At 34.1% G+C, this 17,426-nt stretch overlaps 1 protein-coding gene across 1 annotated transcript in view; it reads right to left on the bottom strand.

Annotated features, from left to right (window-relative positions):
* The window catches only part of LRP1B (LDL receptor related protein 1B), a 1,542,074-nt gene that overhangs the window by 99,561 nt on the left and 1,425,087 nt on the right, over positions 1–17,426 (bottom strand). Inside the window, exons 73-77 of the mRNA XM_081143443.1 lie at positions 12,692–12,817; positions 11,827–11,964; positions 10,239–10,373; positions 7,006–7,125; positions 5,200–5,441 (exon numbers count right to left, since the gene is read on the bottom strand). Coding sequence (XP_080999569.1) covers positions 5,200–5,441; positions 7,006–7,125; positions 10,239–10,373; positions 11,827–11,964; positions 12,692–12,817 — 761 coding nt within the window. The remainder of the gene's footprint in view (positions 1–5,199; positions 5,442–7,005; positions 7,126–10,238; positions 10,374–11,826; positions 11,965–12,691; positions 12,818–17,426) is intronic.

Below are 17,426 nucleotides of genomic sequence, written 5' to 3'. Positions count from 1 at the left end.
ATATTTCACTTGAATTTCTTGTAGCCATCTCAGGCTTAACATGACTAAAAGTATATCCAAAGCTTACCACCCTCAGGACCTATCAAGTTGCATAACTGAGAAACTTAAGAATCAACCCGAGTCCTTCCTATTCCCATTTTCCACATTCATCCTGTTTGCAAACACTTTCAGTTAAATTTGTACACACTACCTTCCATTCCTTTGAGACTGCAATAGTCTCTACATAAAAAGCCATTAGTTGTCTTAGATATAAATAAGGTGACATTACTTCCTCTGAGGTCTAGCTCAAATCTCCTCTCTTCTTCGAATGAGACTTAACTGACCATCCTATCCAAAGAATTCTTACAACTCTGAGTGCTTCTTTCTTGGTCCATTATAATTTCTTTCAGTATATTTTTTAAAATGAAAATGTTTTAGTATTTATTTATTTATGAGTTTACTTGACTTTGTCTTTGTTCCCCATCTAAACTTCATGAGAACAAGACTCTTTGTTCCCATTATTGTATCCCAAGAACCCAGCACCAAACCTAATAAACAGAAATCTTTAAATAAATCTTTGGAAATGAATGAATAAAACTTGACTGATTCTCCTTACAATGCTATATGGTCTGATCAATAATTTCTTCAGGATTATTAACCATGGAATCATATGTTTTATGCAGTCATATAAGATTTACGTTCAGTAAAATTTTAAATATTAGCATAACTGTTACAGAGCAATTTAACTTTAATCAGTATGTCATGTTGAATGCCTGTCTTATGCAATCAACAATACAAAATGGCAATAATGTAATGATCTGATAGTTTTAGATTTCTTCCAAAGTAATCATAATAAATTATTACAGTTGTGGACTGGTTTGAACAAATTCAGATGGTTTTAAAGGTTTTCTTGCTATGCAAGTATAGACAGTTTCAATTGATAATTGTAATAATAATAATCAATTTATAATAATAAAGAAAAATTAAAAAGAATGAAAAAAGAAACTATCAATTTTTACCAGTACCTAATGCCCTAAAATAAGACTTTGAAGGTTTTGTTACACATACACACATGTACGCACACACATGCACACTTAAGTGTGGGCATGTATGCACACCTACACGCTCATGTGCAAGTTTGTGTGCATGTGTTTGCGAAATACAGACATCTATTGGGTGAAAGGTTTTAGCTAAGACTCCAATTAAAAGTTGAAACCTAGTAAAGATAACTTAATTGAATATTTTGTTAAAAGATTTTCGGGGGGGGGGGGGAAGGGCCAAATCGCATTTTTGAAGAAAAGATATGATTATTCATGGGTAAAATTATAAGCATGTTCATTCTGAACATCCTCTTTTGCATAATAGACAATATGCCAAAAATAGCATCTCGTATTCACTTCACAGAATCAGGTAGATCAGATGAACAATTTGTTTTGCTCCAGAATATTTAGTTCTTTGATGGTAAAAATCTAATCTGTACTTTTCGTCATTTGCATTTTTACAAGCATTGACCTACTTTATACTGCTAGTCATCACGTACTTTGCTGCACAGCATTTCACACTAGAAATGATAAATTGCCAGAAAGTATGTTCAATTGTTACATAACGTTATCATATTCTGCTCCGACTACTAAAATTCCAATTCAGAAATCTCATTATGCTTTACATATAGATTGAATCATGCGAGTCTTTTAAATTTTAAATTATTTAATTTTCTTAAAGAAAAAATAAATTATCTATTTTGGATAGCCCTGGGGGTTATAAAATCATAAGAATTCCTATGTATAAATAACTTAGTCTACATTTGAAATTTAAATTTGTAATTATAATTAGTATTTCAACCATTTTCAAAGATTACAGAAGAGTATTCCCCTCACAACTTTCCCCAAAAAAATCACATTAAATATTACCTTTCTTTGGAATGGACTTCAGGAAACATTTAGTTATCTGAGTAATCTTTCTTTGATATCTGATACAATGTATTTCCTACCTTTACAGGGATGGAAATATTTCAGTATTTTCAATATCTGTGAATATACTTTAAGACATTCTGCAATTACATGGCTAACTCCTCACATTTGGTTAATTGATAATGGGGTTATAAGGAAAGTATGCATACTTTGATTTGTGGGGTTTTTTTCTTTCACCTATTTATTCATAAAAAAATCAGTGTTCTATATTCAGCTTAGAAAAAAATCTTGTTTTATTTTCAAAGGAGTGGGCAATTCTCAGGTCTGTATCATTCAGTATTTGTGTCAAAACTTAGGTGAAATAGATAGCATGTTCATTAAACTAATAGATGACCAGCTAGTGACTGTAAAAGAGCAAAGACAATACATGGCAGAGTAATTCGTAAGGGTAGAAAATCAATTATTTATACATGAGATAGATTTTAGGGGAATAAATACAAATTGTCCCTGTAATAATTTGATAGACATAACTATGTCACACATCTTTTGGAAATCATATATATTTACTTTCTAGGAAGGATTTAAGAAATTGTCCACTCCAATGCTATAGTTATTTTTTAGATGAGGAAACTGAGACTTAAAGATGTAACAAGTCTCTCAAGTTAAAATGTAAATGTGGTCACATTATAACTGCATGGCCGTAGGTAAGTCGTTTAATTACTCTAGAATACACATTGCTCATTAAATTAAGGCGGTAAGTACGGCTTCATTCCATATTTATAATATTGAGATATCAGAGTTACAAAAAGATATAAGAAGCAAAGTTAAACAATTGCCCTCATTAGTGTAGCCGTAAGTACTGTCTTAAAAATAATGCATTGGCTGAAATTTCTATGGAATGCTTGATGGCTTAGAACATGGTGCTAAAAACTCATGGCTCAGTTTCCAACCTTATAATTACGACATCTACTTCACTGTAATGGACTCCTAGAAAATATACTCTACTGTACCCAATTTTATTCCTAGTGAATACTGTTAGTTATGTGTAGGTCTAAGAAGAGAGAGAAAAAAAACAAACAAAAAGTCTAGAAGATATAACACAAATAATGACTACTATTAAAAAACTAAAAAAGTTTTTATCCTACCAGAAAAGGCTAATCAATAGCTTTGCCATTGGCTATGAAAGATTCTATGACACATTAATAAAATTAAATATTGAAATATTAAAATATATACTTGTAAATAAATATAAATATACCAATAAAATATATACAGTTACATTTTGTGCATATAAAATAAAAACTTAGTTACCAAACATTAAACAATTTTGGCCTCTGACCTATAATAAACTCTGTTCACTAGGGGACACTGATCATCAAATTTCTCCAAGCACAAAACCAAAACAATTATCAAATCATTTTCACTGAAAAGTCATAATAACAATTATAGATATATTTTTAGCAACCACAAAATTCTGACAAGATTAAGTTACAAATAATTTTTTAATGTGATAATATGCATCATGGAAAAGAACACCTAGCCAGTTATCATCATCAGAAACATCATCGTGATCACCATCTCTACCATCATCATCATCATCATCATCATCATCATCACCATCTTTTTAATGGCAAGCATAACTGTTAACAATACTAAACATATAATACAGATTCTTCAGCAAACTTTATGAACTAGAGCAAGGAGAGGTTAGAGGCTAGTCAGCAATAGGAACAAAATGAGAACCCAGGCCGTGTAACTCCATGGCGTGTACCCTTCATCACTTCATTAATAACAGGGGGAATGGTACCATAAGAGCGACGTTTTCGCAAAGCAGACCTCTGTTTTATAGATAAAGAAAAGCTAAAGGCAGCCAAGGCTCAGTCCGCCTTTTAGTCTGTTGAAGAGGAAATAAATTGTACGTGAGCGAGGGAGGGCAGAGCGATCTAATGGATTCCTTGATTCTGTCTAAGAATTGCTCTAACAGAACTAAAGCTATAGCATACCATTCTGTCTGGGGGAGGAAGAACTGAGGATACAGCTTTGATATATGTGGGGTTTTACTCACAGTTAATTTCACCTTAGTTTGACAGTGAATATTGCTTCCTTTAAATTAAAGTGATCGCTGTCTATAAGATAAAATGTATGCTCCAGAGCTCTATCAAATGCTATTCACGTAGCTCACACCTTTATGGTAGATGCCACTGGGAAAGGTGGAGAGGACTTCCAGATAGGTTCCTCTGAGTCTTTTAAAATACAAAGCTTCAATTATATCCTACTGTGACAGGACAGCACTTGGCTTTTTGGTTGTACAACAAAGGGCCAGACCCCATAAAAATAAGTATTTACCTGTCATTTTTTTCCAAGGTTACTTCAAAATATAAAACACACAATAAATTGACATGCCTTAAAACAAATAGAAGATAGCCTACAACCACAAATCTAAATAAATGTTCTAGTGTATTTTCCTCAAAGAAATAACCATGATAGCCAACATGTCCATCATATACTAACAAACAGTACTGCTCTGTTTGGGAGGTTCCCTGGAACACAGTTATCAAAAGTCAGAAGAAATGCTTACACTAGGGCGTTGATCTCTTGTCCTAGAATACAAGTATTTCTCCAGTGTTAAAAGTGAAATGATTTTCCCTGCATATTTTGACAGTTTATTTTCTAACAGCAAAAAAGTTATGGTTCTAATCTCATCTCATGATGAAAAAAACCTCATGCTCCTAAATTTATTTTTCTTTTTTTTTTAATCTTCACCTGAGGATATTTTTTCCATTGCTTTTCAGAAAGAGTGAAGGGAGGGAGAGAGAGGGAGAGAAACATCGATGTGAGAGAGACACATCGATTCGTTGCCTTCTTCACACGGCCAGACCGAGGCCAGGGATGAAGGCTGCAGCTGAGGTGCGTGCCCTTGACTGCCCTTGACAAACCTGGAGCCTTCTGTCCCTGGGGCCATGTTCTAACCACTGAGCAAACCAGCGAGGGCCGAATACATTGTTAAACATTGTTAAATATAACATGGTGTAGAAATGTTTGGTATTATTTGTTACCATTTTTATGTAACTAAGTCAAATACATGAAAACAAAAGCATAATATTATGCAAGTAAAACAAATTTATATGTAGCTATGAGAATAAATGAGTAGAGAAATGTTTTATTTCTACATAGGGAAACTATTGGGAGGAATCATTGAATAAATATATTAATTACCTCCTATAATCAGATATTGTGATTGATAGAGCAAAATAAAATAAGGGAGGGTGGGAAGAGGCGAGCCTTGAAATATTCAATACTGTTTACTTACAATCAAGCCACTGTTTGCTTGCCTTTTTTGTCCATCATGGATCCTTTTGTAGAAAATCCCGCCTGGATTAAACTGAGTACTCCAAATAATCAAATCCCTTTGATAATACACATCCATCCCTGTTATCCTTGAATTGTGTTCAACATGAGAAATTTGTTGATGATCGCCACTGTAGTTGAATGGATATATAAAACCCAGGATATCAGTGTCATTAGCAATGTAGAGAACTTGATCTTCAGAGCCTGGAGATTATTATAATAAAATACAAAAATAAAGTAAGTTTCAACTAATGTCAAAGCAATGATTGTATTGTTAAATTATCTCGAATTGTTATTATAACAGTTTCTTGCTCAGTAAAAATCAACCAACTTTAGACTGTTTTAAAACCTTCATGACTTATGTTTAATACATAGTTACCTAAACATTTCTAAGAGTTACTAATGTAAGTTTTCCTAGGGCAAAACTTACTTTCTGGCTACACATTAAGCATTGGTAGTAGTTATTTTTTGTATAAAGAAGGATTTCTTTGGTAAGTTACAGTACATTGTTCTAATGCTTTTTAAATTCAGATGCTATATTGTGTACTAATTAAGCTTCAAGCATTTAGTTTATGCACCTGATTGATCATTACCTTAGGTTAAAAAATGATAATTAAGACATGAATAGTCTTCTTCTTCAAATATTCATATATCTTAAATATTCTTTTATTTTTTATTACACAAAGATATCAGTATTTACTACATTAGATTGTCATCACCTCAATATTATCTACAATTGTGCTTAGTGGAACTTTCTAGCCTGAAGTTTTGATACCTACAATAGTATACTAATGTCATATTCATTCTAAGACAAGTAAACACCTAAAGTAAATCCTAAAATTATTAATTAAAATATTAATGAAACCATAAAGTAAGATTGAATGGCATGCAAAGTATTTGCAAATTTACAAAAATAATTATGCAGGAGGCATAGTTGAATTCTATAGTTTTAGTAGCTCTCACTTAGTGAAAGTATACTATGTGGCAGGCACTGTGTTAAGCCTTTCACAATTTATCTCCTGTTCTTGCAACAATAATGGAAAGTAGGCATTAAAATTCCCATTTTACAGTTGAGGAACTGAGGCTCAGAGTCAAATAACTTCCCCAGGCCACACAGTCAGCCAAGTACATATTACTCCATAGCTCATCCTCGAACCACTGCTTCTTATTACCAATCTTATTAGCATTGTCCAATCATACCCTGTAGCTAACAATACTTAAGTTACAATATTATGTATTAAAATATATGAATACTAAAATTCATACCTAAAAAAGCCTCAAATTTATAACTGTCACTTAATTTTAAAAAATGATATTAAGTGGAGGCAATCTGAATTTGAAAGCATGATTTTATTTTAAAACCTCTTAAACTCTTACTCAAAATTCCATTCTCCTTATACTACTAACCTTTAACCTGTTATTTTTATCCCAATGGTGTAATAATTTCTCCTCACACAGAAAGTGGACCATAAAGAAAGATACTTTCTAATCTATCACATTCACTTTTAAACTTTTACACCTCCTTACAATTGATTCAAACACAAAAGTGATTTTCACAGTAACCATGCATTTGTCATGTCTATAAACCATCCAAAATTAAATTAAGAATAATAAACCAACTGATCAAATTAATCAGCATTAACAAAGAGACTTATTTTATATTATTAGGCATGAAGCTATTGCTAAAATACAACATGAACATTTTTTCCCCTACAGGATATTTACAGCAAAATTATACTATCATTTGAAATGATGGTTATAACCTTACCTTTTGCTATGCAGGTGCCATTTCTTTCTTGAAAATTCTGGTCACATGCACATTTGTATGACCCTTCCATGTTTATACATTTGTGGGAACACATGCCAAAGACCAAACACTCATTAACGTCTGAAAAGAAGAGATGAAAATAGCATCATCATGCCCCCAACTAGCACATCTATCCCCTCTACACCGCAACATGACAAATTCATTTTTCCTTATTTCTATTTCTTTTATTATCTTTTCAAATCCTTACCTGCGGCTTGTGTATTATTTTTAGGCCGTGATGATTTTTCACAATAGTTTCACTCTAACAATTTATCAGCTGTTTGTACATTGCTCATTAACCCACTTAAACATTGAAATATCTGAAACTCCCCTAATGTTTGCACTTACTCAAATAAACAGATCTTGAAGTTTCCTCTGAAGCCTGTTTCTGATTACGTAACTCTATACCTTTGCACATGTCATATAATGTCCTTTCCCACTTTTATGAAAAAAAATTCTATTCATTTTTCAATATTCACCTGATGTGAAGCCTTCCTTGGTCTCCATCAATGTCTAGCAGTGACTATCCATCCCACAGTTTCTGCGCTCTGCTGTTCAGTATTTTTCTCTTACAGGATTGTTCACACTATATTTCAAACATGTTGCTATATATTCATATCCTCTACTTGACTGTCAAGTCTCTTCGGAGCATAAATTGTGATTTACTCATTTTATACTGACAGCATTTTGCACAATGTCTGGCAAAGAACGAAGATCTGGATGTATCTCTAATACACCTCTGGTTTCATATATATGAAGGGACTAGGTAACAAGAAGGGCTACGTGAAATAAATAAATAAATGAATAAAAACTGGATGCCTATATAAATAAATATATATAAATCATAAGTAATAAATCCATCAATCACAGGCAATATTCTGTGTTCAGCACCTGCCTCTGGTTTGAATCGCTTGAGCAGGGCTAGGATCGAGATCGGGTGATTCTGGCGAATTATCTACTTTCTGTTTATTTCCCTCCTCTCCTGCTTTTATCAGCATAATTCCTTGGCCTCTTATATCACATATAGTTGCTCTAATTATGTAATGAATCTGTGATATAAGTCCTTCCCTCGAATTAGAGAACTTAAGGATAATCAGAGTAATAATTATCTTTGTTTGGTGCTCAATAGTGCTTCAAAGGCTCACAGACTCTCCCAGGGACACTTGTAAGTGACAGTGCCAAGGCTTTCTGATTCTGCCGTCTCTGCTATGATGCTTTGCCCAAGGAGAGCTTAAGCACTGTCATGAGAATTCATTTCCATGCTTGAAATGTAGGGTAATAAGATAAAGAAAAATCTATTTACTTATTTTGATATTACATCAGAGATTGAGTAAAATACATGTAATCAGCACTTAATCACCAAAGACTATTATGACAAACATTTTTTATTTGTTTGACACCTGTCATTTTAAACAGTAAGTTATTTGTTACTACGGTTTCCACTTGACAGGAAATCAAAATAAACAAAAATATGCTTGATCTGATAAAACCTCAGTTCCCTCACAGGGTCCTGTGGTGGCCAGGATCAGCATTTATCTTCATCTCTGTAATCATGCCTGTTTCATGAGCTTCGGAAGTGACCAGAGGCAACCCACACATGTCTGATCCTAAACCAGCGCCTCGCCCACAGCCTCTGCTGTTCCCTTTCTATCGCTCTCCTGCCAGTCCCACGATTGCTTTCCTTTAGGCATTCCAGTCAAACAGTTTCGGCTCTGACATCAAATTATTTCTTAAGCTATTTTTTTTCTTAGCTATATAAAGGAAGAGTACAAATTTAAGTTATTTTTTATTACAAACCAAGGTAATGTCTATCCCCTCCTTCACATCAAGTCAATACTGCTTTTCCTTATGTTAAATCTTCATTTATCAGGTAGAGATGCAAGTTTTATTGGAGTTCAAAAATTATTCATTTGCGCAACAAAAGTTTCAGTGGATTCACAGCAATTTAAACAGAGTGTAACTTGCAAGTTATGAAATATAATTAAAAAATAAAGAACATTCTGAAAATAGGATTTCTAAATTTGTACGTATGTACAGGAAACAGAGACCACTATTCACAAATAAATATGAGTTAATTAATGTTATTTGAAATTAAAATCTTGAAGAGATGTTGTACTTGTAGTCTGTGTGTAGTATGTGTGCTTATGTACAATCGACAGTTTCTAGGAAGCAAGAAACATTCTAGTTTTGAGAAATAATTTGCTTTCTTATTAAAATAAAAAAAAGCAGTTTGCTAGTTTTCAGTGTCCCATGTTAATGGAGAAATAAAATGTCATGAATCATCCAAATAAGTGTACAACCCAAAATGTACATAAATATGACATGGATACACTTGTTTCTCTTTGGCTGAGTATAAATTTATTCCAATAATTCCATTTGATTGACACTATATACCTCCCCCCCACCCCCTTTTTAAACCCAAGCATAACATAAAGAGACAGTAAGAAGTAAAGGAAGCTGGTAGGTGAAAGCATTGTAAGACTTGAATTTATCCTGGATAAGCCAGTCAGATGATTTTAGTCAGGCTCTAATCACAATAATATCAATTTTAATGAAGAAACTTGTAGAAAGTGCATATGGTATTTCGTGACTCAATAGTTAAAGCCCTGATTTAAATTATACATATAACTTACTATGGGATTCTGCCTATCCTACATGCTCAATTTTTAAATGATCTCAAGTAAGCTGACGGAGATTTATTTAGATCCTGTCTTTGAATTTTAAAAGACACATCTTGGCAACACGAAGCATGGTTTAAGACGTGGTGTTAGGACAAAAGCCCACAATTCTCTAAAAGTGAATTGCCTATTGCATTACTGCAAGTGCCACAACTCAAGAGAAATGGGTCATCATCAACATGCTCCTTCATGAAATGCCTCTAATTCTCCAATGGGTCCTGAAACAGCAATTTCATTGCTTGCATTTCAAAAGAGAATTATAATAATACTATTGGAATTCCTGGAGGTCTGAATCAGCTACAGAAAAGACTCTGTAGCCTCAGTGATGGTTAGCTTAGTGATACAAACAAACAGGCTCTTGACCCAAGGGATTTGCACTCTCATAAGTAAACTGGTAACCCGTAGACACACCATTTTAATGAAAATCAATCCCCCCTCATCTTGCAATTTAGCAGCTTTGCGAGTCATTTAAAACTTAAAGATTTAAGAGCAAGCTGGTGAGGAAAAGTACTATACCTTCACACTGTCTGTTTTTCATGTTTCTTTGAAATCCAGGCTTACAGCGACAGAAAACAGATGTTTTTATTTGATTACAATATGCATCATCTCCACATGGATTCACATTATCTTCACAGGTATATTCAGTGGGAGCTGGGATTTAAAAATATGATCAAAACTAATATTCTAATTCCTGAAGTGGGAGTTTACTTTTGTTCTTAATTTAGAATTACATGTATTTTACCGTAGGTGACTCTTTTTGAATTTATAAAATTACGGTCTTCTCTCCTTATAAGCCCTCTTTTCTTATAAAGGCATAGAAGCAGATAGAAACTGAACTCAATTGCACTGAATATAGTTTAGACCAAATTGCTTACAGCTGATATTTATAGCTATGACCAAGCTACACTGCTTTCTAAAAGGAAGTTAAGAATCAATGATTATAATGACAAGCTCTCTACAATGTTGTGATGTATCAGTACCCTACCCTTCTCTAAGAACCAAAGCATCTCCTAGAAACTACCTAGAGATGTAGCCGTGTATTGTTAAACTCAGCTCACTATTCACACCACAATCATGAGTACTACATGTTACTCGAGCAGGTGGGCACCATCATAAGTTCTTAAACTTCTATAGCGTGGGTTGCAACACAGGCTAGGATGAAATTTGAGTTATATTTAATTCCCAGCATAGCTATTATAATTTCATCGCTTTATCTACCATTCAGGAAAACATTTTAGAGTGACAATATTATAGGGATAATATTAAACTTCCTCTATTTTAACTAAATAAATCAAATTATTGAGAAATATGAATTTAATTATCAGAATTGTAACCATTATTAATCCTGACAAACTCTTGAATAGTTTACAATTAATTAAGATACATGAGTGGAATTATACTATGGATGAGATTCCATGTGTGGGTACATCCTGATGTGAATTGCTTCATCAACTAGTGAGGAACAACATAGGTGCATAAATGAGAAGAAAATAAGACTCAAAAGTAAGAAGTATTTTGTAGCTTTTATAAGTAACCTTAATTTAGGGTTGTCAGTTCAATCATTTTTTTAATATGGAAAATAAAATATAAAACATTATCTGAACACAAAATGCTTAGCAGTCAAGGTCTAATAACTCAAGTACCATAGCACTTTAACTGAATAACACAATGATGATTTATTTAAGAATAATTTAGCAATAGATTACAATTTTAAAACATTGAATAAAATTATTAAAAGCTTTATTCTGATTTAACAAATGTTAATGTTTATAAAATTCAAAAAGTATTAAAATTATATTTTATAAACTAAAATGCTAAGTGATATAGATTTCTTCGCTGACCTCAAAGTCTGTATTTGGATATTGAGTTGTCAGCTCCAGCTCCAACAAGGTGACTCACAGCGAAATCAGCCTTTCCCACCTCAAACTTTCTGATATTAATTTCAGTGATGTTCAAGTGTGCTTTGGGAAAAGCTTAAAAAATGATATTACTTAAGCACATTTTGAACTGCAATTTTTTTCTCACAGTAGTAAAAAAGATTTGGTGACAATGAATTAAAAAATGGACTTGTGTGTCACTGCATGTAAACAGAAAACAAACTCACTTATTCTGCAGCCTTGCTCGTCTGAACCGTCTCCGCAGTCGTCAAGCTGATCACACTGGAGGGCCATGGGTACACATTTTTTATTACTGCAAGCAAACTCGTCTTTTTTACAAGGTCTTGCTTTATATGTAAGCTTACCTACAGAGTCATTATAAAATGATTAGTGTTTCACCAAATCAAAACAAATGTATTGTGTATATAACAAGTCTAAGGTTTTATTAAATGTTATAGAAAACATAGGTCCACAATCCTTTATTTGTAGCCAAATTTGGGGGCCAAATTTTAAAAATCCTGAAATTATTGGATTTTTATAAAAACAGTGTATTTACCTTATAAGAAACACTACCTATTTCCATAAGAAAATGTACAAATATAACCCTAAGTGGGATTTTTAAAAAGTAATATTGACTGCCTCAGACTAGTTCAAGTCAGTGTTTATCACCCATTTTGCCACATACTTTAGTAAAGCCTTTAAGAGTTCTTTTAATTTCAGAATTGTGAAAAAGGGATTGTGTACACATACTTACACTCTTTATACATATCTGCCCTCTCCAACCCAAGGAGCTCTTTAACAGAACATTTTTAAACCACTACATTATTTTTCTTACTTGGTATTTTCTTTAATAAAGTGCCTATAAAGAGATTTATGGAGTAGTAGAGACTCTAGATTAAGTTGCACAGCTCTGCTATGCAAAGAAAATGTTAGCAGATTATTTTCATATCCTGTCAGAAAATCAAGTGCCAAAAAAAGTACCCTCAGACATACACATGAAACATTTATTTATTTTTAAAATTTGAGCTTTAGAATCATTATATTATCTTACAGCTGTCACTGAATCAATTATTTCACATGAAATGGATTTACCACCACAATGATCTTCATCTGAGTTGTCCCCACAGTCATCAATCCCATTGCACATTTGCTCAGGCTGCAGGCATATTCTGTTATTTCTGCATCTGTGAGGTCTTGTGGGTGTGCAAAGAAATTTGACTGAAAAAAAGAAAAACCAAAGTAGCTCCTTCAGCTACACTGACCTCTTTTGTCATTCTCTTTTTTCTTTCTTCTCAAATCCATAATCTAGCTTTTTCTGAATATGTTTTGTTGTGGAAATTGTCTATGTGTAGATACTAGAAACATGTGTGATAATAGAAGCTTATGATCCTACTAATTTATATTAACTACAGAAAAGAGTGCACAGCTGAAAGGTTGAATGAAATAAGATACAGAGCCAAATTTCGTGGTCTCATTTCCAGATGCCTTATCTTTGCTGCCTCCACTTGGTGTACCAAATTAATTTATGCTTTCAGTTTATACAACATGGCAGGACACTTAACTATCTGAAATAGCAATTTCATACCGAATAGAGCTTCAGCAAGTGTATGTTACAGGCCCCAAACTGAAAATAAGCCATTTAGTAGGAAAAAAAAAATCTCAATAACACTATAGCTGGGTTTCTTACTCTATGCCTCTCTAAACAAATGTGTAGCTATGTATTTGAAGCAAATAAGGTGATCTTAGCTTACTCATTTTTTAAAAAATATGTTTTTATTGATTTTATAGAGAGCGGAAGGGAGAGGGAGAGAGCAACTTCAATCGGCTGCCTTCCACCGCCCCACCGCCCCACCACCACCACCAGGTATCAACCTGGGCATGTGCCCTGCCTGGAATTGACCTGGTAACCCTTCAGTGCACAGGACTATGCTCAACCAACTGAGCCACACTGGCCAGGGCAGTTTATTAATTTTTAATGTATGTGTGGGGAGGGAGGGTGGAGAGAGAGAGAGACTTAAAGAGATACCAATGGAAGCCAGGGAATACTACTCTTGTTCTTTCTATCACTATCTCTTCAAAAACCTCTCACCCATAAAGAAGGAAACATTTATAACTACTCTTGATCCTCACAGTCAGAATATTTCAGGGTTCTCTCCTTGGTCCCCTCATGTTCTTACTCTTGAATTCTCTGCTTAGACTTTCTCATTCACTCTCATGGATTTACTTGACTCTACACCTTCAAGGCTTTCAACTTGCTATCTAAATATAACATCTCACAATTAATTATGGAACATTCCCATAGGAATTTTAGATTCAACAAGTTCAAAACTCAATTTCCTGTCATTTTTCCCTCAACTCCCTTCTCTCCAAACATAAGATTTGTCTTATTTCCATAGTTCTGTTAGTGGCTCATCATTCCATATGTCTGGGATTATTGTAAATGCATTCTTCTCACTGACTTTTGACTGATTAGTCAACAAGTTCCGTTGATATTGTCCCCAAACTTGCCCTCTTCTTTCCATGCATACCACTTATAATCACAATAGCTCAGTTATTATTATCTCTCACAGAACTGACTGCAGTAGAATCCTAAATGTCTCAGTTTTACTGCCCAGCCTAAGATTCTCTAAAAGCCACCAGAACAATCCACCTAACACATTAATCTGATTATTATTTCCAGAATACAATTTGAGCTACTTTACATGACATAATAGATTTATCATTACCTTGTCCATGCCACTCTTGGTCTTCTAGCAATGCTACTTTATTAGCTACTTACATATGTCATACTCCTCTTTGGTGATCTGCTTGCTTTAACGGAAATCTGCTTGTTACTCCAAGTATAGCTCCTCCCCATAGGTCTTTTAGAAATGTCTCTTACATTGCACATACCTCATGTTATCTTATGTTTGAAGATATCCTAGTTTCCTACTATAGCTCCCAGAACTTTGGTAACTTTGTTACCATATCTTCACATTGTATTTTTAAAAAATATACTAAAACCAAAAACTGCTATTCTGAGGGAGAAGCATTTGACCATAGCCCTTTCTTATTGCCATTTTCTCATCAACTTCATAAGCGTTACTTGCTCCCTAATTCACTGAACACTGTAGCATGTACCTTCATGGTTATTTGTCTTCATCCAAATTCATTCCACCATCCAGGATGATTTCAACATCCAAATGAGCAAACCAACCAACAAGTGGGCCTCTTAGCTCTTTATGTTTCTCATACCAAATGTCTTTTTACTCTAATCCACCCAGGCCGCCCACCTCCCTAGAAGGCTATGGACATTGGTGGATTTCAACATTTTTTTTTCTTTTCTTTTTAAATCAGCCAATGACAGTTCCTGTTGCTTGCAGAGAGGAGCACTATTACACATGGGTATAGCTGGATTTCCTATTTCCTCCAATTATTTCATTTACAAAAACACTAATTTGAATGCTCCAAATTCCGATCACAATCTCCTACTTTTCCAAAGTTTTAATTCAACCAGTCTCATTAAGTCACTTCTTCAGCCTTAGCTGGAACATAAAGTTTAAACCTCAGCTTTAGCCCATTGAGACAGCTACCTTTCCCTTATTTTCCAGTGCCGTCTTCTGTCTTTACTTCCCTCTGTTGACATTAGCTTGCGTTTCATCTCTTAGTACACTCATCTGATAAATATTTATTGGTAACCTATTATACATTGGACACTGTCCCAATCACTCATTTAGAAATTCACTTTTGTTCAAATAATCTGAATTTTCTGGCCCTTTTCTCTTTTTCATCTTAGTTATCTTAAGAAACCACACACTTAGATGAGTAAACCATCTGCTATCCCAATGTCTGCATCTGGGAAGTTCAGGAATATTGCAGATGATCATATCACAAGGCTAACTGATACCACAGATATAAATATGCATCAATGACAGATGGGCACTGAATACTACTTGAAAATCCTATACATATATCTAGCCATGTCACTCTCTTACACTTTGCTATAATGATTTAAATATGTATTCCTTTCAAACCTCCCTACAGCACCAACCTTCCACATTCTATATATGTATCTGCTTCTTACTGCACATATAAAAAAGTAGAAATAAAGAGGGGAAATGTGTTAATATCTTATTAAATGATTGCACTTCTACACAGGGTCTATCAATTCATTCAACTCATTTCAACATTTTTTAATAACAGAGAAGGGAACTCTAATCCTATCCAAAACTAATTTTTTTCACCTATTCTGCAACCCCTTTTCCCCTGACTCTTCAGGAACGATTCCATCTTTCTAGAGACTTTTTATTGTCTTGGTATTTATTTTGTTACACTGTTTGCTTGCTTGTTTGCTTGCTTTTGCTAATCCTTTTGTGGTTACTTACCGGAGTCTTTTCTGGTTGCTCATATTTAGTTAGATATTTGGTATCCCTCAATATTCTATTCTAATCCCCTTCTTTTCTGATGTTTTACTCCCACCTAACCTAAATCTCACAAATTTCATAGTACTTATCACCACATTTTATGCTAACTCTCAAACTTATATCTCTAGACCACCTCTTTAAGTTTCTAGAACCAAACAGCACCTATTTGTAGTCTCTACTTGAGTGTTTTCTCAAATGTATCTCAAACCAGGCTTTTAATTTTACTTGTAAAACTATTCCTCTTCCCATGTTCCCCATCTATTCAAATGTGCAAGCCAAAACATCCCTGTAAGTTATACTTGGCAACTTCCTCCCCCTCACCCCTTATATCCAATCCGCTATTTAATCTAATTTATTTTCCTTTTAAATAACCTTCAGATCTGTGTATACTTTGTCATCATATGCTGTCATTGTCTGAATTCAAGCTAACAGCACAGCTTTCCTAGAGTATTGCATCATCTTAACTACTCTTGCTTCTTTCTATCCGATATTTGTAAAAATGTAAATATGACCACATGTCTCCTCTGCTTAAAATCTTCAGTATTTTTAATTGCTTTCAGGCTAAATCTAAAAATCCCTATCAAGACTCACAAGGTTTCAAGTATCTCTCCTGTCTCTTCAGTTTCATCCTAAACCAGTATCTCCCTTGCTCTGTGCTCTCCAGGCACACAGATCTTCCAGTTCCTCTAGTAAGCTCTGGTTTGCTCTGCCTCAGGCCTTTCTACATCTTGCTTCCTCTGCTTACAGCACTGTGTCATCCACCCACCCCATTCCTTTCACCTACTCAGCAGCTATTTATCTCTCACACTCAGACTCAGACTCAAAGGTTATTTCTCATAACTAAAGATTGAATAAAATTCCCCTGTTCTATAATTTCATAACTTACTATACTTTCTCTTTAATGCATGTATCATAGCTTGTACCTGTATATTTCTGTGATCATCAGTATTGCTCTTCCACCAGCCTCTCGGCTGTGTGAAGTCAGGGTCCATGTCTGTTCCTCTCATCATTTTATCAAAATAATCACAGTGTCTAGCTTAACAAATACTTGTTTAATGAATAAATAACTTCTCCACACTGTTCACTACGCCTGTGGTGCCTTTTCATATAGATCCTTTAACACTGTAGCTTTCTGAATTCCCCTTTAGGCAGAGTTCATCTTAGTCTCACTGCCTTATCTGTGCCTTTTACTTAATTCTACTATTGCCTGAAATACAATGTATGAAAAATATTATTTATCTAACCAGAATAATATCTCCTTGTAAAAATGAAACATGTGCTGTTCATGTTTTTAAATCCCAATTACTAAGCACAGTCTCCAGCACATAATAGTTTGACTCGATTTGATACTAATGATTGAGCAAATGCAAAAACATCCAGAGAATCGAGCTAGATGTACTTTACAAGTTTTCCAGCGGGTGCGT

This window comes from Miniopterus schreibersii, assembly GCF_964146895.1.
Source record: "Miniopterus schreibersii genome assembly, chromosome: 7".
Lineage (NCBI taxonomy): Eukaryota > Metazoa > Chordata > Mammalia > Chiroptera > Miniopteridae > Miniopterus > Miniopterus schreibersii.
This window is presented reverse-complemented; position numbering and strand designations above follow the sequence as displayed.